Source organism: Schistocerca piceifrons, chromosome 6 (assembly GCF_021461385.2).
Source record: "Schistocerca piceifrons isolate TAMUIC-IGC-003096 chromosome 6, iqSchPice1.1, whole genome shotgun sequence".
Lineage (NCBI taxonomy): Eukaryota > Metazoa > Arthropoda > Insecta > Orthoptera > Acrididae > Schistocerca > Schistocerca piceifrons.
The window spans coordinates 170050774-170076541 of record NC_060143.1 but is presented as its reverse complement, the minus strand read 5'-3'; the positions used below and the strand labels follow the sequence as shown (position 1 = coordinate 170076541).

Here is a 25768-nt window from a genome sequence, read left to right as displayed (position 1 = left end):
GTAGCTTACATTTATTTTAAAATGTAGTATGAAACTGTGACTGACAGCTGAATGAAATGTTAGGAAGAATAACTGAAAGAGAGAACTAACATAATGTGTGATCTTGAAATGTACTACAATACTTATGATGAGGTAAACTTGGTAATGATGCAGTAAGTAGTATACCTCTGTTAGAAAAATATCATGTGTCTCTGTTGTTCCAGAAAGGAAGTCATCGAGCAGATGAATATATAAGAATTGTCAAAGACAAGCTAGAGGAAGCAGTTAAAAATTGTATTGAGGCTGCAGGCTATGAATTTGACACAGACACACAGAAAATGCTGATTCGGGTATTTTTTGTTCTTCTGCTTATTATCTTCATTGAATATATAGATGTAAACTGTTTTGAAGTTATTTGTTGATTTTATGTTATTGGTGTCATGTTTTACTATTGCCTCATACATCATAAATTAACCCAGTTTGATGTTGTTGTCTTCCAGTATATTACAGATTTTTGTGGCTTAGTATTTCAGTTCTCATGAATGCCTTTCTGGCTGCAGTACACAAATAGATTTCTAATTTGTTTTTTTCCAACACATTTTTTAAATTACTTTTTAGAAAGTGCTCAGTAAAATTTATATGAAAAGTATTTGGGATATTGTAAATACAGCTTCTGACCAATGTTTTATCTGGAAACATTAATTTGTTTCAGCATGGTAACATCTTTAAAATCTGTTCCCTTTTTAGGCAGCACAATTTGGCAAAGGCTTTGTTCCCAGTATGAACTCCGATTCATATGTTAGGATGTGTCGACTGCTACGTGTTCTTAATGCTATGCGAAATCGGCATGTTGGAATACCATTGACGATTACGCAGTATCCTTTCATATCGCTTGGAGGTTGATTTTTAACTACTATTTAATACTTAATATATATCATTGCTGTGGCAACATTCTGAAAGGGCAATAAGGTGCATGGATTTGGGGATGTTGCTGTAAACAGGGCAGGTCAGTACTGATGTGTGGGACAGTGGGATTAAATATTAACATTTGTCTTTGAGTTCGAAGATGTTAAAGTGGGCCATGCTCTTGAAACTTTTTACGCAATGAATGTGAAACTAGAACAATAAGCATGGATAAAAATGTGGTAGTGTTTGCTTCCAATTATTATTTACAAAGTTTCTTGTGGTGGCCATTTTCCACCAGAGCTGTATATAAATTGCGGTAGTTTACAAGAAAAACACCTTTGGAATGCTGCACATCAATTTTCTGTTCTGTTTATGCATCCACACACATTATGCCATTTTAACAAGGTGTCTTCAGTGGATGTCCTGGAATATTAAATGATTTTTTGTTGTTGTCATGTATTGACTATTGATTTAAAAACATTTCATTGACGTTCCCAGTTTTTGTGTTTGGTTGTTTTTGTTTGTATGTATGTTGCCGAAAGACAGAAAGAAAGAAAGACAGGCAGAGAGAGAGAGAGAGAGAGAGAGAGAGAGAGAGAGAGAGAGAGTGCGAGCGAATGGGCGTGCGCACGCACCTGGTGCCTGGTTGTGTGAATGTGCGTGAGTGCATAAATGAAATAAAAAAAATTAATGTGCAGCATATATAAACTGTTCTTCTTGTGAACCTCTGCAGTTTAATACTTAAATTTTCTAATACATGGATCTCTGTGTGTTCTGAAATAGTTTGTTGTATTGGAGATATGATTTTCATTGGAGATGTGATTTTCATTATCAATTGGTATTGACTGTGATTGTCATATGAATTATCTGCATCAGCTGTATTTCAAATCTTTTTTCTTAGATTTATTCTAGTTGGATTCTGGAATCTGTCCTCTTCTCGCTTTGGGAAATGAGTGCATGTGTAAAACATGATGCAGAATGAAATCCAGTGTAATGGCTAGGAAGATTCAAAGACCTATTTATCATTATCATTATGGCTGCCATTAAATCAAACTGTCTTTTATACATTTACTATACTACATATAGCCTTGATGTAGTGCTTAACTAACTACAGAAGCAGAAGATAAGAGAGATAAAAACCACTGAAGATGCCTAAAGCAGTTAGGCAAAATCCTGGTTGTTTCAAAAAGATTCATATGATTTCATAAGACAATCTTTTACATGAATGGAAACAGAGACTTCGGGTAAATTTTAACTTATACATAGAAACTAATGCACTACTTTGGCACTAGTTGTAAGTTGCCTGTTCATTTGTTTGCCAGTTGGCGTCCTACTGGTGGACTCTCACTCACTTGTTCATTCATCTGAGTTTTCCACAACTGCTAGAACATGCTGAAACTCTCATTTTTTAATAGGACAGAACACCACCACACTTGCACCCACCAGTAAAATAATTTCTTAACATTGAGCTGCTCAGTGGTAGATTGAGTGTAAAGGGCTTATGGATCTTGCATTGCACCATGGGCATCTAAAGTCACCTGATCTCATGGTACATTGTTCTTTTTTGTGAAGGTTTGTAAATGATGTTGTTTATGTGTCTCCCATTCCAACAGTTTTTGGGTAAACTGTGACACCACACAGCAACAGTGGGGACATGGTTGTAAAAGTATGGGAAAAGTTGAGTATCATCTGGATGTTTGCTATACTTCTGGTAGAGCGCGCATTGAACGTCTGTGAAAGGTAAATTTTGATTGTAAATGTAATTGTGAAGAATACCCAACCTCTTCTCTCTCTCTCTCTCTCTCTCTCTCTCTCTCTCTCTCTCTCTCTCTCTCTCTCTCTCTGTGTGTGTGTGTGTGTGTGTGTGTGTGTGTGTGTGTGTGTGTGTGTGTTATTTGAAAATAACAACATATTAGGTCTATGAATAAGTCATAATGTACTCCAACTGTGTATTTTCAAGTGGAAAAGTGTAGTCATGTGAAATCAGATGAATCTTTTTCGAACATTCTATATATTTGGTTAAGAAGCAACATAAAATTCAGTAGTAAAAGAGGAGTATGATTATTCTCACTTGCAAAATTAAATAAAAAAATATAAATTTATAAATTGTTGAATGTCCCTCATTTGTATTTACATCTTGCTTAATTTCCAGAGGAAGATTAAGTGTCATGCTGCTTATTAATTGAGAAGGAAGATATAAATGCATTGTAATTTGAATAGAACTCTCTTCATTTTGAAAAGTACAAAGTAAACACTCATTACATTTTATTATTGTTAAGTAAATGTATAAATAACAGCCAAGAGTGAGATATTTCCTCCTCAACTTTCACAAGATTGGAGCATTTGACTACACAGGTATTGCTGGACAGATTGGTGCTGAGACACCACTACTGCCTGGCCATCCACATCGCCAAATATTTGCGTCTGCCAGAGACAGAGGGATCAAGTCGTATTCTTGCGCATTGGGCCTGCTATAAAGTGAGCACATCATTGTTTATTTTTGTCATCACATTAATTGATGGTATGTAATGACTTACATGAACTTTATTATTAATTTCTGGTTGTAATATGCATGAGAGGACAGGTATGTGTGTAAGTGCCACAATTGCGTATGTTCAGTTATCTGATCGTACTGTCCCCCCCCCCCCCCTCACCCCCCCCCCCCCCCAAATCTCTTATCCTACTGTTGTTATATCTTTTTTCCCCCATATGTAAAATTAATGTAGGCTATACACATTGAACTTTGGTCAGAGAAGTATTGGATATGCAGTATTCCCATAATTCGATATTTTACTAATATTGGAAATGTAAATAGAAAGAAGCATGCCTAGTGGCTAGGAAAATGGAGAAGACTTGTTAAAGGGATACTGAAAAGCAACTATATTATGACCTGCACAGTTAGCCGTGCAGTCTAATGCATGGCTTTTTGGATTGGGAAGGAACACTCGGTCCCCAGTACGAATCTACCCGGCCAACCTGTGTCGAGGTCCGGTGAGCCGGCCAGTCTGTGGATGGTTTTTAGGGGGTTTTCCATCAGTCTCGGCAAATGTGGGCTGGTTCCCCTTATTCTGCCTCAGCTACACTATGTCAGTGATTGCTGCGCAAACAAGTTCTCCCCGTATGCATACACCACCATTACTCTACTACGCAAACATAGGGGTTACACTCTATTACACTCGTCTGGTGTAACACATTCCCTAGGTGGGAGGGGGGGGGGGGGTAGTCCACAGGGGATCGAACTGCACAATAAACCTGCAAGAATGGTTCGGTGTGGGGTGGCGGAGGGGTGAAGTGGACTGTGGTAGTCATCGTGGGTTGTGGACCACTGCGGCTGTGGCGAGGACGGAGCCTCTCCGTCATTTATAGGCCCCAGGTTAACATACAATACAGTACAATACAACTATATTATGCAAAGAAAAGTTGTTACTCACCATACAGTGGAGATGCTGAGCCGCAGAGAGACACAACAAAAAGACTGTCGCAAATAAAGCTTTCGGTTGGTAGGGCCTTCGTCAACAATAGATGACGTGCACACACACACACACACACACACACACACACACACACACACACACACACAAACTCAACTCACGCACATGACTGCAGTCTCAGGCAACTGCAACTACACTGCAAACAGTAGCACAGTGTCTGATGGGATTGGCAACTGGATGAGTGTGAGGAGGAGCCTGGGGCAGGGAGGGGGTGGTGGTGGACAGTGGAGTGCTGCTGGTTAGACAGAGGGCAGGGGAGAGGTGGGAAGGGGGAAGGGCGAGGGAAAATAGTGGAAAAGTAGACAAGTAAACAGGCTGGATGTAATGGTGGAATGACGGCTTTGTAGTGCTGGAATGGGAACGGGGAACAGGGAAGGGGCTGGATGGGTGAGGACAGTGACTAACGAAGGTTGAGGTCAGGAGGGTTGCGGGAATGTAGGATGTATTGCAGGCAAAGTTCCCACCTGTGCAATTCAGAAAAGCTGGTGTTGTGGGAAGGACCCACATGGCACAGGTTGTGAAGCAGTCATTGAATGGAAGGATGTCATGTTTGGCAGCTTGCTCAGCAACAGGGTGGTCCACTTGTTTCTTGGCCACACTTTATCAGTGGCCAGTCATGTGGACAGACAGCTTGTCGGTTGTCATGCCCACAAAGAATGCAGCACAGTAGTTGCAGCGTAGCTTGCACAGATAGCCCTGCCTTTGATGGGATAGGTGATGTTTGTCATCAGACTGGAGTATGTGGTGGTTGGAGGATGTATGGGACAGGTCTTGCATCTAGGTCTAATTACGGGAGTATGAGTATGAGTAATGAGGTAAGGGGTTGGAAGCAGGGGTTTTGTAAGGATGGACGAGTACATTGTGTAGCTTTGGTGGATGGTGGAATACCACTGTTGGAGGGGTGGGAAGGATATTTCTCATTTCAAGGCTTGACAAGAGGTAGTTGAAACCCTGGTGGAGAATGTAATTCAGTTGCTCCAGTCCTGGGTGGTACTGAGTTATGAGGAGAATGCTCCTCTGTGACCGGACGGTGGGACTTTGGGAGGTGGTGGGAGACTGGAAAGATCTGGCACGGGAGATTTGTTTTTGCACAAACCTTGCACTGCATACTGTTTGTCCAACATAAGACTGGCCACCTTTGCAAGGTATCTCACAGACCTTAGATGTTCTGAGACCTGCTGCATCTTTAACTGGTCTCTGTAAAGGATGAATTTTTGTCGTAGGCTTGAAGGTTGATTTTGTCTTGTGTCATTTCAGCAGGTGGCTTATCTTGCCTGACACAAAGCCACAGAATGGCAGGTTTCTTTTCTTTCTCTGTTTGGTGGGCTTGTGAGACTTGCTTGAAAATTTACTGTAAATACTGTGATATGGCATGAACAGCCGCAAGTGCCTACCCCATGCTGTATCCTCTGTTTGAATCAGAATCTTTGAATGAATGTAATCCGAGTACATTGTTTGAATATTATACTTATTGCAGACTGTAACATTTGCCTGTCTTTCCTCTCACTGCAGCATTTTTTGTGGTATTGAGACAATTAATTTGCTTAGGACTAGCCTTCATGACCTTTCTTTTGCAGTTTTATTTGCACATTTTGCTGAACTTTGAATCTACTTTTCTTACAATGACCACTGCTATTTTTTAGGTCACTGTCAAAGTCACTATCTCTTCAAAATATTGCAATGGCTTTGTTTATGGGTTCACTGCATACAGACTGTATTAAGTACTATTTGTGACGGCATCTTCATTGCAGTTGCCATTTGAACAAACATGCCTTACGAACTATCACCATTACATAAACTGTTTTCGGAATGCTGGGTTGTGACTGTTGATTACTTCATAAGCTGAAAATTGGAAAAATATAGAGATACTAGCCACTGAGTGGTGCCACTTTTGTTTAGAAACAATCCATGGGGATGATGATTCATAATTGTTCATCTGTGCTTACACTGAAGAAGACTTCATACCTTTCGTCAAATCTTAATTAATCAGAATAAATAACCAGCCATCATATCTTAACAATACACCAACATGAAGGACATATAGTTGAGTTTTTTTGTATTGTAGCTTTTCTTAAGATATGATGATGTCTGTAAACCTGAAACTGGTTGTATGTCAAATAAATTAAAATATGAGCAGCACTGCAAAGTCTAAAATTTAGAATCCACGGTCACTCACCTCCTCCAAAGGTCAAAGTGACTTAACTTCATAATGAAGGTATTGTACATGAGGATGTTGTGTGACAAAAATGAAAATAGTAATGACTGTATACTGATGCAATTAGTGCACAAAACTCTGTTGCAGGTAGCAACTCACCAGAGTTATGTTATATGTTCCTTATCAGGATGATGTAATCCATCGTTAATCACAAACTTCTGCAAACTTTTGCAAGTAAAACAAGGTATTCTGTGTTGAGTAAATATCTTCAGCAAATATTGATCCTTTCGCGGGCCGTGGGGGGAAATATACTTCCCACTAAATGTATTTCCTTCCCGCATGTAAGGGAATATGTGCTGTTACCACTTCTATATCCTCCTGGCATTTAGTAACAGTCCACTGCACCAGCTGTAGTTTCTGTTTGTTGTAAAATATAGCCTTCCCATCAAACAACTGTGTTTTAATTGTTCTTGGGAAGAATGGTTACCACCAAAGTAGTTTCTGGAAGGGGCTTGGGAAGGATACTTCCCACAAAATTAATCTGTCATTTATGGTCCTTGGGAAGCATACTTACCACCAACGGGGTATTCTAAAGCTTTTGGGAATACATCTTACCACCTCTGTCTGCGCCTGACATCTCTTGATATTACACTGCATGAGCTATATGTAAACAACAGTCAGTTTCTACAGGGTGTTTATAAATGAATATTGGTGTTTTAACACTTTATAACATTTATTACATTAAACTTACAGTTATAAATGATATGTTAAATGAAAGAGAAACTCAAAAAGTTTTATCAAGAACCTTATAAAGCTGGTAGACCATGGATTATGTGCCAACTTCGCAAACAAAATGTTGTTTCATGACAATGAAGATTTTCTGGATCATGTTGTCTTCAGTGTTGAATCGACCTTTCACCTTAGTGGACATGTTAACACTTTCAATGTGTGCTCTGGGACTCTGAAAATCCTCATGAGATGGTACAAATGCAACGAGATTCCTCTAAAGTGACTGTTTTTTGTGCCGTATCCCAGCGGAAAGTTTATGGGCCTTTCTTTTTTGGTGAATCTACTGTAACTGGCACTTCGTACCTTGATACACTAGAGCAATGGGTCTTCCCTCAGTTGGAAGAAGATGAGCCAGAGAACTTCATTTTCCAGCTAGATGGTGCGCCATCTCACTGGCGTAGTGAAGTATGCGATTGGTTGAACTTCACTGTACCCAAGCGCTGGATAGGCCGCAAGGGGCCCAATGACAAGGCCTCCACGTTCACCCGACCTAATGCCATGTGATTTTTTCCTTTGGGGATTCATCAAGGATCGTGTGTATGTACCTCCGTTATCAACAGAACTCCCTGAATTAAGAAACCGGATTGAAGCAGTTGTTGCTACAATCACTGAAGACACACTTATCAACATTTGCTCAGAATGTGGCTATAGACTTGATGTTTGCTGCCATGTGACACATTGAACATTTATAAGGTTCTTGGTAAAACTGTTTGAGTTGCTCTTTCATTTGACATACCATTTATAACTGTAAGATTTATATAATAAATATTATAAAGCATTAAAACCTCGATATTCATTTATAAACACCTTGTATTTGACATAGGATCAACTGTTGTTGGAAGACATTGCTTCACTTCTGCAATATGTTTTATTCTGACTTGTATCAGCTCATTATAGTGTGACAAAGTTTCTAGGATTGTTTGCACATTGCCGTAAGTCAGCTTTAACATCAGTGAAAAGAATTTGAAATCTAATAAAAGGAAACATAAAATAAAAACAGAAAAGACTGTTCATTATTTTTATGTGTAACAACAACACATAACAGCTCACAAAAGAGAAGTGGGAAATGAGATTACCACCATAGTACTAATCCCTCACAAAAGTGCTGTGGTGATATATGTACCAACATAGTTTATGCTCCCTAATAACAAAAATAAAATTATCGAAAAATAAATATAGTGAGAGGATGACAATTCTAATAGGATAGCTAAAAAAAAAAAAAAAAGCATCTGCGAAAGGGTTAATATTTAATGTAAAATAAATCGTTTGAATATTGTATGTGGTTGTGGCTAAACATGAGATTTTTTACATTATGACACAGTCACTCATCCATAAATAGTCTGATTTTTATCATGCTCTTAATACCCCTTAATTGTGGGGAATGAAGCTGTGTTGCTTGTTTGCTTGAAGGCAATAATGGAAAGAAGACAAATAGTGCCATGAAATTTTCATCTACTCTGATGCCTGAATACCCTTCAGTCTATTCAGTTTGACCATCCAAACCAAACTATCAGTGTTAGCGAAAGAATAGGGTTGTCGTTCTCATTATATATACTTCTTCCTTCCTTGAAATACATTTCATGTGGAAGGCAGTTTGAATCCTAAATGCAACTGCTAATAGAAGCATACTAACTCCTAAGAAGTATGGAACTCCTTGACATGGTTCACACTCAGACCCTTTCCTTTCTCAAGCAATGTTCTTGGCATATGGGCTATGCAGACATGTGACACAGCCCACTTCAAAGCTTCAGTTCTTCCAGTATCTCTCCCTTAATTTCAAAACTCTGTGTTGTTCCCCTCATTCACCTTTGATGTGTATTATAGTGGGGCCTTTGAAAAGGATGAGATCAAATTCCTTCCTCATCCTTCCCTAATCTGAGCTTGTGCTCCATATCTAATGATGTCCTCAATGGGCTGTTGAACTGCAGTCTTCTTTTCTTCCTCTCTCCTTTCTTTAAAACCCCAAAATACCCTCCTCTCCATGTTGCCAGGATAGTGGGTTGGGAGAAGGGACATGGGGATAACGGCTTGGTCACAGCTCAAGAGTTATTTCTGGAGTAAGTCTTTCAATCTATAGTAGAGAGTAAACTACAATGAAATTTCCCAGCACAGTGAGAGTAATGTTTTTACTCTGCAGCAGGCTCGTTTTAGTCAATATAGCATTAAAATGTTTCCATCCAAAATTTACATTCAAATGTTTCCATCCAAAATTTATTTGTTTATTTCATTTCTTGGTGAAGAACATTTCAAAGCAAGAGGACAGGGCACTGTAACATGCATTATATTACTACTGAATCTAGAAGGTAAAGTACCATACTTCATAAATCACAAGAAACCTCCCTTTCCCTGTTAGACTACTGCCACCAATTTAATTAATAGAGTTTTGTTAGACACAAATAGAATGCTGTACTTCTGCATTTCAAGTCTTAAAGCTGATGGCAATACCATAATTCTGTCAGATATGCAGTCAAAAAATGGTGTCCATGTTTATTATTACTTGTTTGCAGTGTTGGTATCCATAACAATTAAATTGTGTGTCTACTGAATTATGTCAAAAATAGAATAAATACAGAAAAAAAGTCTGCAACCAGAAACATCAGACCAACATATAAAGAAAAATGTGAAAGATTTTATCCGAAAGTGGTTGAAGAAATTGCATACTGTCTTACAATTGAGTTAAGTACTTCACTGGTAAGACATTCAGTTAGCATCCATCTAACATAAAACAAGACATTGGCAATCCTGACCAACTCAAAAGAAAATTAAAAACGTACTTCATTTAACCACTCCTACAAATTATCTGAATAGCTTAATTTAGGGATTGAAAAATTCTGTAAAGTTTGCTATAAAGCTGTATTGCAAGTAGTTATTTACTGTCTATAAGATTCAGTATTGACAGATACAGGAAATTATATTATGTGAAAAATATCGGTATAATCAAGTAAATGTTCAGCTATATGTAGCAGATAAACACCAGCTTTATATTACACTGAGGAGGCAGCAACTTTTTTCGATGTAACCACTTTCTTACTAATTAGCTTGATTAGATTTAGATGAAAAAAATTAAGCAGTACAGTTTTTGTAAAAGCCTGCCTATTGACACAAACAATGGAGTTTATTCAGAACAAGAAATATATATGCAATATGCAGTGCAAGCTATCTTAAATCCAGTCCAGCCCTTATCAGAGTTCTGTGTATTACAACTAGAGCCCACCAGAATAACACAGTAGCCAATACAACAACAGGCCACACACTCTACTGTTACAAGAATAAATGCTTAGATCAGCCTAGGCTAGCTCATATTCTGTAGTTAGGCAAGAACCCATGAGAAAGTGTGTCTGATGATCAGTGCCATACGAGTAGTTGTCGATAATAATGTCACACCCGCTCCACAGTTTCCATCGTAACGTTGCATGGTGTGATTAAAATAGTTGATTGTTAAATGTAGTATAAAAATTAAGTTTCTATGATATTCTAGTCTTTTGTTAATGTATACCTTAACTTATTTGACATCCCGAAAAGTTCCTCTTGTTGATGGGATGTATGGAATGCACGGAATGAATGAATAACAAATACATTTCCAGCTTCACCACTACCTACACTTTTTAAAATTCCTTCACAAGCTTCATTCACAAGCAATTTTTCACACTAAGATATTTGCTACCTCCTAAACTGATTAATAATCATGAAAATAATGCATTGTACCTCTTATTACTCAGTATTATCCTAGGCTGTAATGAATGAACTTTCTTGCAATATTTAGGTGCTCTTTAAGTCATTGTTTAATCCCAACCTATCCAACATTCTTCCCACATCACAGAAACCAAGTGAGGTGGTGCAGTGGGCAGCACACTAGACTAGCATTCGGGAGGACAATAGTCCAAACTAATGTCTGGCCATCCTGATTTATGTTTTCCATGATTTCCCTAAATTGCTTCAGGCAAATGCTGGGGTGGTTCCTTTGAAAGGGCACAGCCTATTTCCTTCCCCATCCTTCTCTAGGCTAAGCTTGTGCTCCATTTCTAATGACCTCGTTGTTGACAGGACGTTAAACACTAATCTCCTCCTCCTCCTCCTCCTCCTCCTCTCCCCCCCCCCCCCCCCCCCTCCATCATTCACAGAACCATTTTCCTCATATAACAACATAATGTAACATTGTTGCACATGAGAAGTACGTATGCTTATTGTAAACTGTTCTCACAAATTTAGATGACAATTGTTCTAGAAGTTGCTGTGTAAGCATGTAGATATTAAACTAGCAGTAGCAAATAAAGCAACAAATCTTCAATATAAGCAGCTGCTTTTTTCAAACTGTCTTAAAATTAGCCAAGATAAGAACACACAGTTTAAAGCTATTAAGTTACAAATATAGTGTGTAACAGCTACTTCTTCCTATTAATTTATAATTAATGTATAATTTTACTTGTTCCACATGCTGAAAATTTTCATTTGTTATGTGATCTACAAAAGAAAATGAGTGAGACAAAAGTCGGTCCTCAGCACTAAAGTGGGAAGTATTTTTTCTTGTTTTCATTCACAAAATTCATTAGGAAATTAGGAAGTCTTTGACAACTCAAAAGATTTTCTTGGTTCATTGTAATTTTTCATATTTTTTCTCTAATATTTGTAAACAATTGTAGAATGAGTTTTAATACTTCAGAGGAAAGCAATGAAGTTTTGAATTTTTGAGATTTGCATGTGAACCCAATCAAAGTGAAAACTATTGAAGCAGTATGTTCTTCCTACTGGAAGTACTTTTACTAAATGTGAAGATGTGTGTCTGGTTTCCAAAAAAGGGGAGGAAGAAATGACGAAACATTCGTTTGGGTGTGTGGTACATATATCACCATCACATAAAAATTTAGGGAACTTCATTCCATGAACACTTAAAATGGGGATGTTGAAGATTCATAAGTTTAGGAAGAGGTGAAACGTTTGTTATGAGTTGGTAGTGAAGTTGTTTCTGTGAAGTGGGAAGTGGTTTGAGATGATGACAGAGCAAAAGTTATTAAATTATTATTTTTTAAATATAGAGGGGAAACAGTAAAACTGGTCCAACAAGAAATGTTGATACTTCAGTAGAAACGAGATATCACCAGAGTGAACATCTAACTGTGCTGGAAGTATTGTGTGAGGCTCTGAGTGACTATTAGAGAAATGGAAATGAATCTAGCAGAATTTGAAGAAGAGACATGTAGACCTTTGCTGATAACAGTTGTATGTCTGATTGTAATCACTGCAGAGACTGTCAGTATCACATAACAAAATCCACTACTGATATGTTCAACATTAAATGTAAGTAGCCAGAACGTTGACCTAAAGATACTGCAGTGAGCTCATTGAAGCAAAAACAGCTGAACAAATTTGACAAAAAGTCAGGAGAATATCAAAGATTAAAACAAAAAATATCACTTAAATTTGATATGTTCAAGAATGATGTGAACATTGTAAATGAATTAGAATGCAGGTTTAAGATGCAGTTGCTTAAAGAAGCTTCCAGACCTGATTAACAGTTCTGGAAGCTGAGTTAGCTGAATTGAGAAACCAATGGCAACAGAAAGAGCTAGAAATAGCTTACATAGAAAATCATGCACTGAGAGAGAGAGAGATTTCTAGATATTGTTGACAATTTATTTGCAAACAACTTGAAAAGGAGTTGGGGTATCATGAGCTCACATGCCTTGAATACAAATGGAGGCCCAGAGAGTTAAACAACACTAAACAAGGTTCAATTGCATAAAATCAAACTATCATCATATTATTTTGTATTAAATAATGGAAATTTCTGGACAGTATAAAAACTATATGAAAGGATTGACTGCTACTCACCACTCAGAGGAGGCATTGTCGCAGACAGGCACAATGACAAAGACTGCTGAAATATTAAGTTGTTGGACAAAGTCCTTCCTCCAAAATAGGAAACACACTCACTTTTACAAAAGCAAAACTCACACACATATGGCCTCTGTCTCCGAGCACTGGAGCCTGGCTATGACTGTGTCTGATGTGAGCCGCAATCTGCTGGGGTGGGTGGTGAAAGTAATGTAAGGAGGAGGAGTGTGGTGCAGATAATGTAAAGAGGAGGAATGAGACTGGGACTGAAAATGGGAGGGGGAGGGATAGCAGGGAAGAGGTGGGAGAAAATGGTATGCTGCCTGTGGGAGCATACAGGGACATATTGACGACAGGAGAGGGCTGTTAGGTGTAGTGTTAGGAGGCTGTGCTGGGAGGGGAGTGGGGGGGAGGAGGGAGGAGGAGAAGAGAGAAGTAGAGAAAGTGTCAAGAGTAATAGGAGTATTAGTGGGATAGAAGGCATGTGTTGTGCTAGCGTTGGAGCAGGGAAGAGGATAGATTGGTGGAAGACATGTACTATAGTTGAGACCCAGAAAGTTACCGGAATGAATGATATGTTTTAAGGAGAGTTCTCACCTGCACTGTTCAGAAAAGCTGGTTTGGTAGCAAGAATCCAGATGACAAACACTGTGAAGTGAGCATCAGAGTGAAGCATATCATGTTGGGCAGCATGTTGAGTAACTGGGTGGTCCAGCTGTTTCTTGGCTGCAGTTGGACAGTGGACATTCATGTGGACAGACAGCTTATTAGTTATCATGCCCACACAGAAAGTGGCACAGTGGTTGCAGCTTGCTTTGTAGATCACATGACTGCTTTCACAGATATCTTGCCTTTGATATGATAGGAGTTACCTGTGACAGGACTGTGGTAGTGTGGGGATATATGGGACAGGTTTTGCATCTGGATCTGTTGCATGAATATGAGCTGTGAGGCAAGGGGTTGAGAGCAAGGGTGGAGTAGGGGTGGATATCCATACATGCCATATCCATACATGCCTTCTGTTCTCCCGGTACTCCTACTAGTCTTTCCCTCTTCTCTAATCCTCTCCTACCCCCCTCTCTTTCCTCCACCCTCCAAGCAGAGCCTCCCAACACTGCAACTTGCATCCTTATTCTGTCCCCAGTATGTCTCTGCACTCTCCCACAGGCAGCCCAGCATCTTCTCCCACCCCTACCCCGCTATCCCTCCCTGCCCCATACCTCCTCCTGACCTGCACCACCCATCCAGCAGATTGCTGTTCATGTCAGAAGCAATCAAAGTTGGGCTCCAGTGCCTGGAGACAGTTGCTATGTGTCTGCGAGTTGTGCTTGTGTGAACGTACGTGTGTGTGTGTGAGTGTGTGTGTGTGTGTGTGTGTGTGTGTGTGTGTGTGTGTGTGTTCCTGGTTCTCAAAGACCTAATTAACTATAACATTGGCAGTCGCTGTCACTTACATCTGAGTTGTTGAACTGAGAAGATGATGAGCTCTGATGAACTGGTCCCCAACTGCTGTCGTGGTTTGTTTGTTTGTTTTGTTGGTTGTGTGTTCTGTTGATCAATTGCACTGTAGAGTAGCCATTATGATGTGGAATGTGTCAAGTGCACAAGAACTGCACGTACTGGCATGAAAAAAGATTTTTTAAAGTACAGTGTTAAAGATTAATATTTCTATTATTTACCCCATTACCTTAAATGGCACAACATGCATATACTATATTTATAGATTTTTTTATTCCTATTCAAGAATTCATCTATGGTGTAGGAGGAGTTGTCAAGGAGGTATGATTTCATTTAATTTTTGAAGCTATTGCTGCTGTCTGTCAGACATTTTATTTTGTCTGGTAATTTGTCAAAAATTTTTATAGCAGCATATTTTACCCTTCTCTGTGCCAAAGATGGGTTGAGTAAAGGATAGTGTAAGTCTGTCTTTTTTCTGGCATTACAATCATGAATGTCACTGTTGTTTTCAAACTGGCCCATGTTGTTGAGAACAAATTTCATTAGTGAGTAAATGTACTGTGAGGCTGTTGTAAGAATTCCCAATCTTTTTAAAAAAATGCCTACATGAGTGTGACTATGAACCCCACACATTATTGTAATCACTTTCTTTCGAGCAGTGAATACTTTTTGTCTAAGTGTTGAGTTACCCCAAAATATTATTCTGCATGACATCAGAGAGTGAAAGTATGCAAAGTATGTCAGCGTACTAATTTCTATATCCTCAAAATTAGCAATTATTCTGATTGCAAAAGTTGCTGAACCTAGTTGCTTTAGAAGATCCAAAATATGAATTTTCCAATTAAGATTCTCATCTATATTGTCAGAGGAAGCTGAGAAGTACCGTGGTGTAGTGGTTACATTGAATGCAGGGTCGTGAGTTCAAAACTCACCTGGACTGTACCATTTTAATTTCTATATTCAGTTCGAGTACATTCTAGAAGTATCCATAAATGTCAAGAATCATTGTACTGGAGTGTTCTGTAGCTGTATATATACTGAATGTGTTCTGGCTGGAGGCAGTTCGCTCCGCACTCTTGTGTGTACAAGTGGTGAATAAACCTTTGTTAATTGAAGTTAGTGTTCGTCATTGATCTAATTACATCTTCTTCTGTGTGACATTATTCTGGTGGAGGCACTGGGTATTGGAACTTGTGATAGCGCACATTATCGACGACACAGTGGCTTCCATCAGGCCACGACAGAGCCACTGTTTACGTGGTGAGAAACCCGAGTTCAAGCCATATTTAACAGATCGCAATCTATCAGAGACAGCAACTGTGTGCCACCACATGAGACATCCTTCCGGGTTCTCTGGTGACAATGGCCAAGATCCAAACAAGTGGCTGAAGGTATATGAGTGTATAGCCAAATTTAACAAATGGGATGCCACCATGTGTTTGGCTAACGTATTTTTCTTCTTGGAGGGCACTGCAAAGCAATGGTATGAGAACAACAAGGAGAAGTTCACAAGCTGGGAAGTATTCCAGGCGGAACTGCACAAGTATTTTGGCGACACACCACGACAGAAGTGCAAGGCTGAAGATAAATTAAGGTGCAGGGCACAGCGTCCCGGACAAACTACAGCATCCTACATTCAAGACATCTTGGAGCTGTGTAAAATAGGATACTAGAATGAAGGAGAAAGATAAGGTTGCACATCTCATGAAGGGTGTTGCTGAGGACATGTATCAAGCCTTACTCCTGAAGGAGGTTTCGACAGCAGACGACTTCATAAAATGGTGCCAGTATATCAGGACAATGCATCAAAAAAGAATTACACGCAAGAAGTTTGAATGGCTTCCAAATGTTGTATCAATGTCTGTGATGGAGGGAGCAACTGATTTCACAAGTTTTCTTCATCAGATAGCGAGAGAGAGGAAGTTCAGAAGGCACTTGGATTGCACGGCGAACAAAAAACCGAAATGCTTCAAGAGGTCGTAAGTTTTCTGTCATCTGGCTAAGGCTAGCACTTGGTTTCACAAAACTTGTGACCTGGTACCCTGCACCTAATTTCTCCTGAAGCTGCTGGTCCACATCCCTCCATGACTGCTGCCTATAAGCAGAATTCTTCTTTTCCTATTCTGGTTTGATCCCGACCTGTCTTTTTTCTTTAAGCTAGTATTCTGCTTCAACCTAGTTTCAGCGACATCTGGCTGAGGCCCTTTCTCCACTTCAAATAGCAAGCCGTTGATTCACTATTTGAATTTCTGGAGTTTTTCAAGTGTTTCCCTTTTTCGCCCTTTGCTTGCTACCTTTTCCCAGTTCCCAGTCTCTTTGTTCCTCCCTTAACCTACATAATCCTAAGTTCATGTTATCTAATTCAGCCTTAAGGGCACAAATTTTTGCCTCCTGTTCAGCAATTTTTCTGTCGTTTCTACATAACCTACACTGCCATGGAAGAGCTGCATTTTCTACCCTCGTTTCCTTACTGCTATATTCGCCCCAATGAAACTATAACTTACAATCTACACAGAACACCACCTCTTTCAAATCTCTACAGCAAACACCACATTTCTAACCGACAACTCTAGTCAAAAACGAAAATCTACATTCACGCAAAATTTACGACTAGAAAACGTAAACAAAACTAGCAACTACCGGCCTTTACGAAATACTTTCTTTTTGATCTAAATACGGTCAGGAAAGCAAAACCTTCAATAGATAGCCTAGAGAAGAAGTAAATACACTAGTCTAAAATGTAATATTAACTAAATTAGCTCTTATGTCAATATTAATCACTTAACTTAGCGAGAGCTTCGTATACGTGCATCTGCTTAGTTGCAGGGCTGCCAACCACATCATCCTTTATGCCAGTGCCAGAGTGAGAACACTGGTATCATGTAATCATCCCAGAGAGGGGGGGGGGTGGTGAGGGGTGTGTAATTTATGTATACTGCAATGCTGGTGCCACCCTTTGAGGTCCGCAGATACTGATGTTCGCGCTGGGGTAGGCTTTTGATGGTCAGCGCACGAGTGGTGTCTTACGATGACACCACATGTTGCATAATGTTTTAACACATTTTATGCTTGCACACTATGACTTTCCTGTAGAATTAAAATCTCCTCTATAGGGGTCAAAATTGGTGGTGCAAACAACAACCATCTCAAACCCAACTCCCTGTTAGTTGGTTTCCAGTTTTTGTGTATCATTTTGCATGGTAGAGCAAGTCATTTTACATTCACATCGCAAATTAATTTGTACATCTGAACATTTCTAAGTCCCCCCCCCCCCCCCCCCGAAAAGAAAAAAAAAGTATGCAGGTATTGTGATTTCATAAGTCCTGTTCACCACCTTTTATATTTCAGTAATACATTAAACCTATAAGGCAGAAGGTAGTGGCTTCTAGGTTGATGGCATGTTCCTTTAAGTTTTAGAAGGCATTCAGTTCTGTTCTGCTCTGAATAAAATATCTGTGTACAGAATATCAGACAAGTTTTGTGATTGGACTGAAGGGCTCTTTGCGAATGAAACTGTATGTCATTCTCAAGAAAGAGAGATCTTCAGGCATAAAAGTAGGTCCAGGCAGACCTCAAGAGTGTGTTTTAGTACCTTTAGGGTTTACAATATTTATGAATGACATAGTGAATAATGTCAGATGTTCCATGAGACTGATCATGGTTAACATTGTTGTATATAGAGAAGTTTCAACACCAGAAACTTGTAGTGAAATGCAGAAATACCTGCAGAGCATTAGTGCATAAATAAATGGCAAGACCCATTACCTTTTGATTTACATGATTGCGAACTATCACTGGAAACAGACACATCCATTACTTGTGTGGAAGTAAGCTTACAGAGCAGAGATAAAGTAAAATGACCCCATGAAACTAATCATAGGGAAGGCATATGCTTGACTGAAATTCGTTGGACGAATCCTCAGGAATTATAATCTACCTATGAAGGAGGTAGATCACAAAACATCATCACCAATACTTTAATATTGCTGCTCAGGTTGTGAACTTTACCAGGTAGGATTGACAGAGGAAATATGAAAGATCCAAAGAAGTGGATTTTATCACTATTTTGTTTAGTAAGTGCGAAAACATCATGGAAATCCTCATCCAGCCCCAGTAGCAGATGCTACAAGAGACGTATTGTTGAAGAAGTTGACTATTAAAATTCCAACATTTTATTGAGTAGTATGCTGGGGTATATATATATATATGTCTGCTTGTGTCTGTATGTGCGGATGGATATGTGCGTGTGTGCGAGTGTATACCTGTCCTTTTTTCCCCCTAAGGTAAGTCTTTCCGCTCCCGGGATTGGAATGACTCCTTACCCTCTCCTTTAAAACCCACTTCCTTTCGTCTTCCCCTCTCCTCCCCTCTTTCCTGATGAGGCAACAATTTGTTGCGAAAGCTTGAATTTTGTGTGTATGTTTGTGTTTGTTTGTGTGTCTATCGACCTGCCAGCGTTTTTGTTCGGTAAGTCACCTCATCTTTGTATTTATATATAATTTTTCCCACGTGGAATGTTTCCTTCCATTATATATATATATATATATATATATATATATATATATATATATATATATATATATATATATATATATATGGAAAAAAATTTGCAAGGAATTAGCTTGTGCACCAAATTCACACATAGGCTACTTTTAAATGTGTGTAGTAAAAGATACTTATTGATATGAAGAATATAACATGAAATGTGGAACAATAATTAGCCTTAGAAAAGCTATTTACTCTTTGACTTTTGAACTGTAACATACTTGTGAAAATGCTTTTATTTTTAATATGTCCTACATCTTATGATTCAACATAATGAAACCGAGCGAGGTGGCGCAGTGGCTAGCACACTGGACTCGCATTCGGGAGGACGACGGTTCAATCCTGCATGTGGCCATCCTGATTTAGGAAGAGACCGATGACCTCGCTGTGTGGTCTCCTTCTGCAAACAACCCAACCCAACATAATGAATACAATGTTTAAATAACCCTCAAAGTGGTACGAGCCCATTGCATTTTAACATTTAGAAAGTCAGGCTATCTTGCAGCTTTTGAGATGCTTGAAGACTCACAATGATGGCGATGCATGACATAGAGATGACATTCCTTTATGTGTAGAATGTGGTAGGTTTTTAGTGAGGCTGGATTTGATTATGATATGCAAGCATATCTGCAGGTAACAGGCACACACACACACACACAAAAGTGTTGTTGCACATAGAAATATTATAACATATGTGCTGCACCAAACTAGAAATTGGTTATTTTATTTCTTCGTCAAGTTATTGTGTTTGTTACTCCATTATGGTTAAGCATCTCTCTGATTTTGGATGAACTTTGGAATGGAGATAGCCTGTACCCTGATTTAACACATAGGCTACATTTTATTCTGAAAAAAAGTCACTGTACTTGTGGGATGGTCAATGTGATTACTGTTCCCATGGAGTGTGTAACATGACTAAAATGTCATCCATGAAATTTAACTGTGAAATGAATTCATTAACTTTAGCAAAGAGCCCATGAATGAATCAGTGACAAATATCAATAAAAAAGTTATTGATCACATGCCTAAGGAATTGACAACCTAATGTCAGTTGATACAGTGGTAACAAGAGATGACACTACTACATATTCTGTAAAATTTCTACTCATTATAGCTGCTGGGGGTGTCATCCCAGAAGATGGAGCTGAAGACGGGTGTGCCTGTCGTATTGATGCATTCTTTTTATCTGTCGTAGCAATATGGGTAAAACCATTTAATTTTTAGCTCTGGACCTCTTGTTTCTCTAAAGCATATTTTATAGACCTTTCTCCAAATCCCTGTTTTTAGCTGTCTTCTCTTCTGGTGATTGGGATTAACGTGTAGTCATTTTTAATTCCTCTCTTTGTCTTTGTGTTCTACAGTTTTGACATGGGCATGTATGGCCCCAGTTGTTATTGCAACCTATAACAAAACAACAACACTGGTGCATAACCTGGATACTCCAAAATTGTGCAATGGCACCAGGTTACACATCATGGAGCTGAGTGGGTGTATCATGCAGGGCATCATCATCAGTAGTGGAGCCAAAGGAGAGATGGTATTGATACCATTTGCCTGCTTGCAGTTCCCTTTGAAAGTGGCCTTCTCGATCACTGTACATAAGAGTCGAGGACAATTGTTAAAAGTGGCAGGTATTCATCTGGAACACCACGTTTTTCGCTTGGACAGCTCTAAGTTGGCTGCTCGTGTATATTGGGACCCAGAAAACTCTTCATATACACAGAGAATGAGAAGTCACAGAATGCTGTTTACAGAGCTGGCTCTCCATACACCCCAAGACAGTTATGATCCTTTCTGTGCTAGGAATGTTGCAAACAGTCATGAAATTATTTACTCTCTCTCTTTCCTGGCACATTTTGTAATTCACTACTCGGTTGTGTCTCACTTTTTTCCTTAAGTAAACAAATGAGTTGTGAGTGACATGCATTCTACTGGTTTCTCTCATTGTCTCAAAATTTGCCCGACTCCCCCTTCTTATGTTGGGTACTTTGTTGGTCCGCAAATAGATAACTTTATTGATGGCACTTATGTGTGGATAATGAGTTTTGGCATTAACATTTCTTTATAAATAAATGTTTAACTGTAACACTGAGGGGTGCAGCTAGGTTATTCAGATTTTAAAAATACCTGAGCTCAGTGCCATGCTGCACTAACAAAAACTTGCTCTGGAAGTCTACATTAACACCTTGAGAGCCACTTTAATGGTATGCAGCAGTATGATGATGATGTTTATGCTGACTTAATTAAAAACATTTCATTTCCAAAATAAGGTTACCTTCTTCCATTCTGGAGTAGCCAGTATGCTAAATGTTTTGCTTATTCACTCAGTGCCATTCTGTTTGGGAAAACCCAAAGTTGAATGCCTGGTGTGGACTAGTATGCAGAGTATGTATGTACATATAGAGGTATGCAGTTTCCTTCTTCTTTTTTGTAGTTATGTTGAAATTATTCTTTGAATCTCTTGCAGGTAAAGCAGACACAGCTGGATCGTGAACAGGTGGCTCGTGAAATCGCAGAGAAGTTGGGGGATACGCCTGGTGTATCATACAGTGATATTGCTATTAAGGCTGCAGACTGTGGTCGGACACAACTTGCAATAAAGGTTTGTATAATTCAGTCAGCCATTCACCTGTTTACAGACGGAAAGTGCCAAAATGCAGTTGTTTTCATCACATATAAATTTAAAATCATACTACAGCTTATTCTTAACTTGGGAAACAAGTCGGTCATCGGTAGGCAGTGTCACTTCAGTTCTAGGAGGTTCACGTCTTGTAATTCCCTGTGGTCTTCAGATTAACCCCAAGACTAATAACTATTTTTCTTCTCTGTTGCTCCTCCTCCTCCTCCTCCTCCTCCTCCCCCATCCCCGCTCCCCCTCCCCGCTCCCCCTCCCCCTTCTCCTCCCCCCTCCCCCTTCTCCTCCCCCCTCCTCCTCCTTGTGTGACTTTTAAGTACACATGAGAAATCAGCCCTTTTTTAATGGTTGTAAGGAAATTTAAATTATTTTCAGAACAGCTTTGCACACAATAATTTCACTGTGTCACAGCTACTGGATTCAGACAAGTGCTGTATTCCCCTGCCTTGCCAGTATTATTTCACTACCTTGCAACATCTTTGATTGCTTTTCAGTCAAACTGGAAAAAATGTTTATTTACTAAAATCTTTGAAATGTAGCAAGGTGGAACAGCCCACTTTCGGTAATACTGCTCCTAATACAAATACTATTTTTTCTTTTTTAAATTTCTTTTCAGTCTTAATGCTTATGCCACGAATAATTAAAATTTCTAAATTTATATGTCTAATGTATTTTACTAAACTTTATTGATTTACGGTAAATTTTTTGTACTGCTGAGGATATGATACAAGTAGTTTTCCGAGACATTTTATATAAAGAAATATATACAGTTTTAGGGTCAGGCAATCCATATACATTTCAAAAGCTAATCCTGCTAATAAGTATTTGTTTTAAGAATAACATAGTTTATTTGAAAACTCTCACTCTATTTCAAGCAAACATTTTTGGTTTACCAAAAACTTAGTATTTCAGAAGTTATTCACATTCAAAATTATTGTATTCTAGAAAGTTTGAATCTTAAAATGTAATTCTTTCCAAATTTCAGTGTTAATAGTTTTGTAGCCACATTTTTTATTCAAAATTGTATAAAGTTTCATTAGTGCATAGAATATTTCAATTGGAAAATTTAACTTCACAGAAAATTCTGGCTTTTGTAGATCCAGGTACATGCCCAATTTTATATCCCATAAAATATAACCATTATTTTTGCCAGATTATACAGCTTACAGTTACAATTACTTATTGTGTAATGTATATGTGTGTTAACAGTGGTACCTATTTTTCCAGTCTTTTATGCTGTCATTGAAGATGTAGGTATTGGGTATGTTGTAACATTTGTCCAGCATGCATCTGCAAATAGGCATTGCGCACGAAGCCATTGTCAGTTGGTGGTGAACAATCAACCAGTATGAACTCTGTGTTATTCAGTTTGACCTTTTAGTCAGTCATTGCTCATTGTTGCATTAAGTTATATGTCAGTGCTGAGCTCTCAGCATGTAAGGTCAGTTGGCAGCTACCATTCAAAGACTGAAGGTGTTGTCAGTTATCTGTAAAATAAAGAAAAGCCAACCACTCACTTACAGCAGATCGATGCATGGAGCATAAATGTATGTAACACAAAACGGCTTTTGCACTAGCTTTTCAGGACTAGCTCTTTTTCTAGCAAAAGTACACACATTCACGCACACAACCACACAGACACACATGCTCATACACACACACACACTTCTGTGGCCACAGCAAGACTGGTTATTCATTCTTGATTATTAAAAGCAGTTGTCTGAGCTGATAGATTGTGGAGGGAGAAGTAAAGCGTGTAATGAGGGGGCAGCAATAAAGAGGGAGTTCTTTGGACAGATGACTGTGGGGCTGCACTACAAGTGGAAACGAGTACAGAGAGTAGAGCAAAAAACACATGTAGGAAGAGGGAGAGAGTGGGAAAGGGAGGAGGGAAGGAGAGAAAGATGAAGACGGAGAGGGCAGAAGGAAGGGGTAGGGGGGGGGAGAGTAGGAAGCGTGGAGAGAGAGAGAGAGAGAGAGAGAGAGAGTGAGTGAGAGAGAGAATATGACCACGTGGTGAGGGGGGGGGGGGGGGGGGGGAGGCAGAGTGGTGGGAGAAGGTGATGAATGACCTGGACAGAGAAGCTGAGCTGTGGACTAAAGAAAGAAGAGAAGAGAGAAGGTAGTGGGAGAGGGGTAGTGGAGGTTTAGACTAGAGGGATTGCGACAGTGCATGATAAGCTGGAGAGAAAATTCCCATCTGTGCAGTTCCAAGAAAATTGTGCTGGAAGGCAATATCCAAATGGCCCACACAGTGAAACAACTGTTGAAGTCTTTGTGTTGAGGTGTGCAGCATGTTCAGCAACTGGATTAATAGCTGATATATAAAATGGCTGCTTTCACAGGCATTTCGTATCGCTAGGGCCACGTGTGAAAGCATTCATGTTATGTATGAGCTATGCTCCAATTTCTCTACGGTATCCTATGTGGGCATGACAAGTAACCTGCTATCTACTCACATGAGTGGCCACTACCAAACTGTGGCAAACTGCAAACTTGACTACCCAGTTGCCAAGTATGCTGCACACCACAACACAAATGACTTTAACAGCTGCTTCAGTACATGGGCCATGTGGATACTCCCTACAAGCACAAGTTTCTATGAACTACACAGATGGGAATTGTCTCTCCAGAATATCCTGCACTTTCAGTTCCCTTACCCTAAACCTCCACTGACCTGTTCCTATTGTATCACTTTAAATTCTGCCTTCTCCCACCACTCTTCTCCCCGACCCTTTCCCCTGTGAGCCCTCTCTCTCTCTCTCTCTCTCTCTCTCTCTCTCTCTCTCTCTCTCTATCTATCTCTATCCTCCCGCCCTCCCTCCCTCCATCCTCCCCTTCCTCCCCCTCCCTCCATCCCCCCTTCGTCCCTCCCTCTTTTCAGCCTCTCATCCTTCATTCTCCCTCTGTATCTTAACCTTTCCCCCCTCACCCGCTTCCTATATATCTTTTTGTTCTACCCTGTACTCTTTTTGTCTTGTAGTGTGGTCACAGATTCATCTGTCCAAAGACCTGCCTTTTTCCTTTACTCCCTTTTCTTCTCTTCCCTGTGCCCACCTTCATCAGCTCAGGCAACTGCTTTTAATAATCAAGTACCGATAATCATTCCTGCTGTGTGTATTTGGGTTTCTATGTGGTTGTGTATGTGAATGTGTGTACTTTAGTTAGAAAAACATCCAGTATCTAAAAGCTAGTGGGGATGCTGTTTTCTGTTACGTGTTTCTGGGCTTGATGTATTGATCTGCTATAGGTGAATGCTTGCCTTTCCCTTATTTTACATATTGCTCCATCCAAGAATTACCGTCATTGTTCTATGGGGTAGTTATAATTAAACTTTTGCTACTGGAGAGGGACTCCATGAAAAAGAGTGATCTTAGGACAAAGAAATTTTGTGAAAACATTTCTAAGCACATGCGAAAGAGAAATAATGAATGAACTATTGGCAGAAACACATTTTAATTTCCACACAAGAGAATAACATATGTTAATTGTGCACCATATATATATTCCAGTTTAAAAATGTTACTCAATGTGACGGCCATCTCTATCCTCAACAGCCTGGAACCGCACTAGAAATACCATTTCACAATTTTTCACAGCACTTTTCGAATGGTAGACTATGGAATGTCCAGCTGTTGAGACACAGCTTGTGCACTGCTTGAAGATCACACATTGGTTTCAGCATTATCAGCTGTGTTAGCAATAACTTCTTCAGCAATTTGTGGTAGAATTGGCCATCAGCCTCTCCCAGGAGCAATTCCCAAATCAGTAGGTAATTTGAACTTCTGAATCATGTTCTTCAACCCTAGTGTGGAAAGAGGGCCTCCATATTCCTTTAATGCATAGATACCAACAAAGAGCAGCAACACTGTACCTTTTTTTCCTTTTTCCTTTTTTATAAAACAGCATTCAAACCTGTGTTGCTGTAGCAGTATTGGCACGTAATGGCATGTCAAGACGCCAACATACCAACAGTGC

General features: G+C 39.3%; 1 protein-coding gene across 2 annotated transcripts in view; it reads left to right on the top strand.

Annotated features, from left to right (window-relative positions):
• LOC124802912 (vacuolar protein sorting-associated protein 16 homolog) overlaps positions 1-25768 on the top strand; it is a 202616-nt gene that overhangs the window by 122855 nt on the left and 53993 nt on the right. Inside the window, exons 7-10 of one of the 2 annotated variants that reach the window (XM_047263981.1) lie at positions 204-329; positions 727-854; positions 3219-3363; positions 21623-21757. In XM_047263981.1, coding sequence (XP_047119937.1) covers positions 204-329; positions 727-854; positions 3219-3363; positions 21623-21757 — 534 coding nt within the window. The remainder of the gene's footprint in view (positions 1-203; positions 330-726; positions 855-3218; positions 3364-21622; positions 21758-25768) is intronic. The other variant, XM_047263982.1, reaches the window with a different exon arrangement.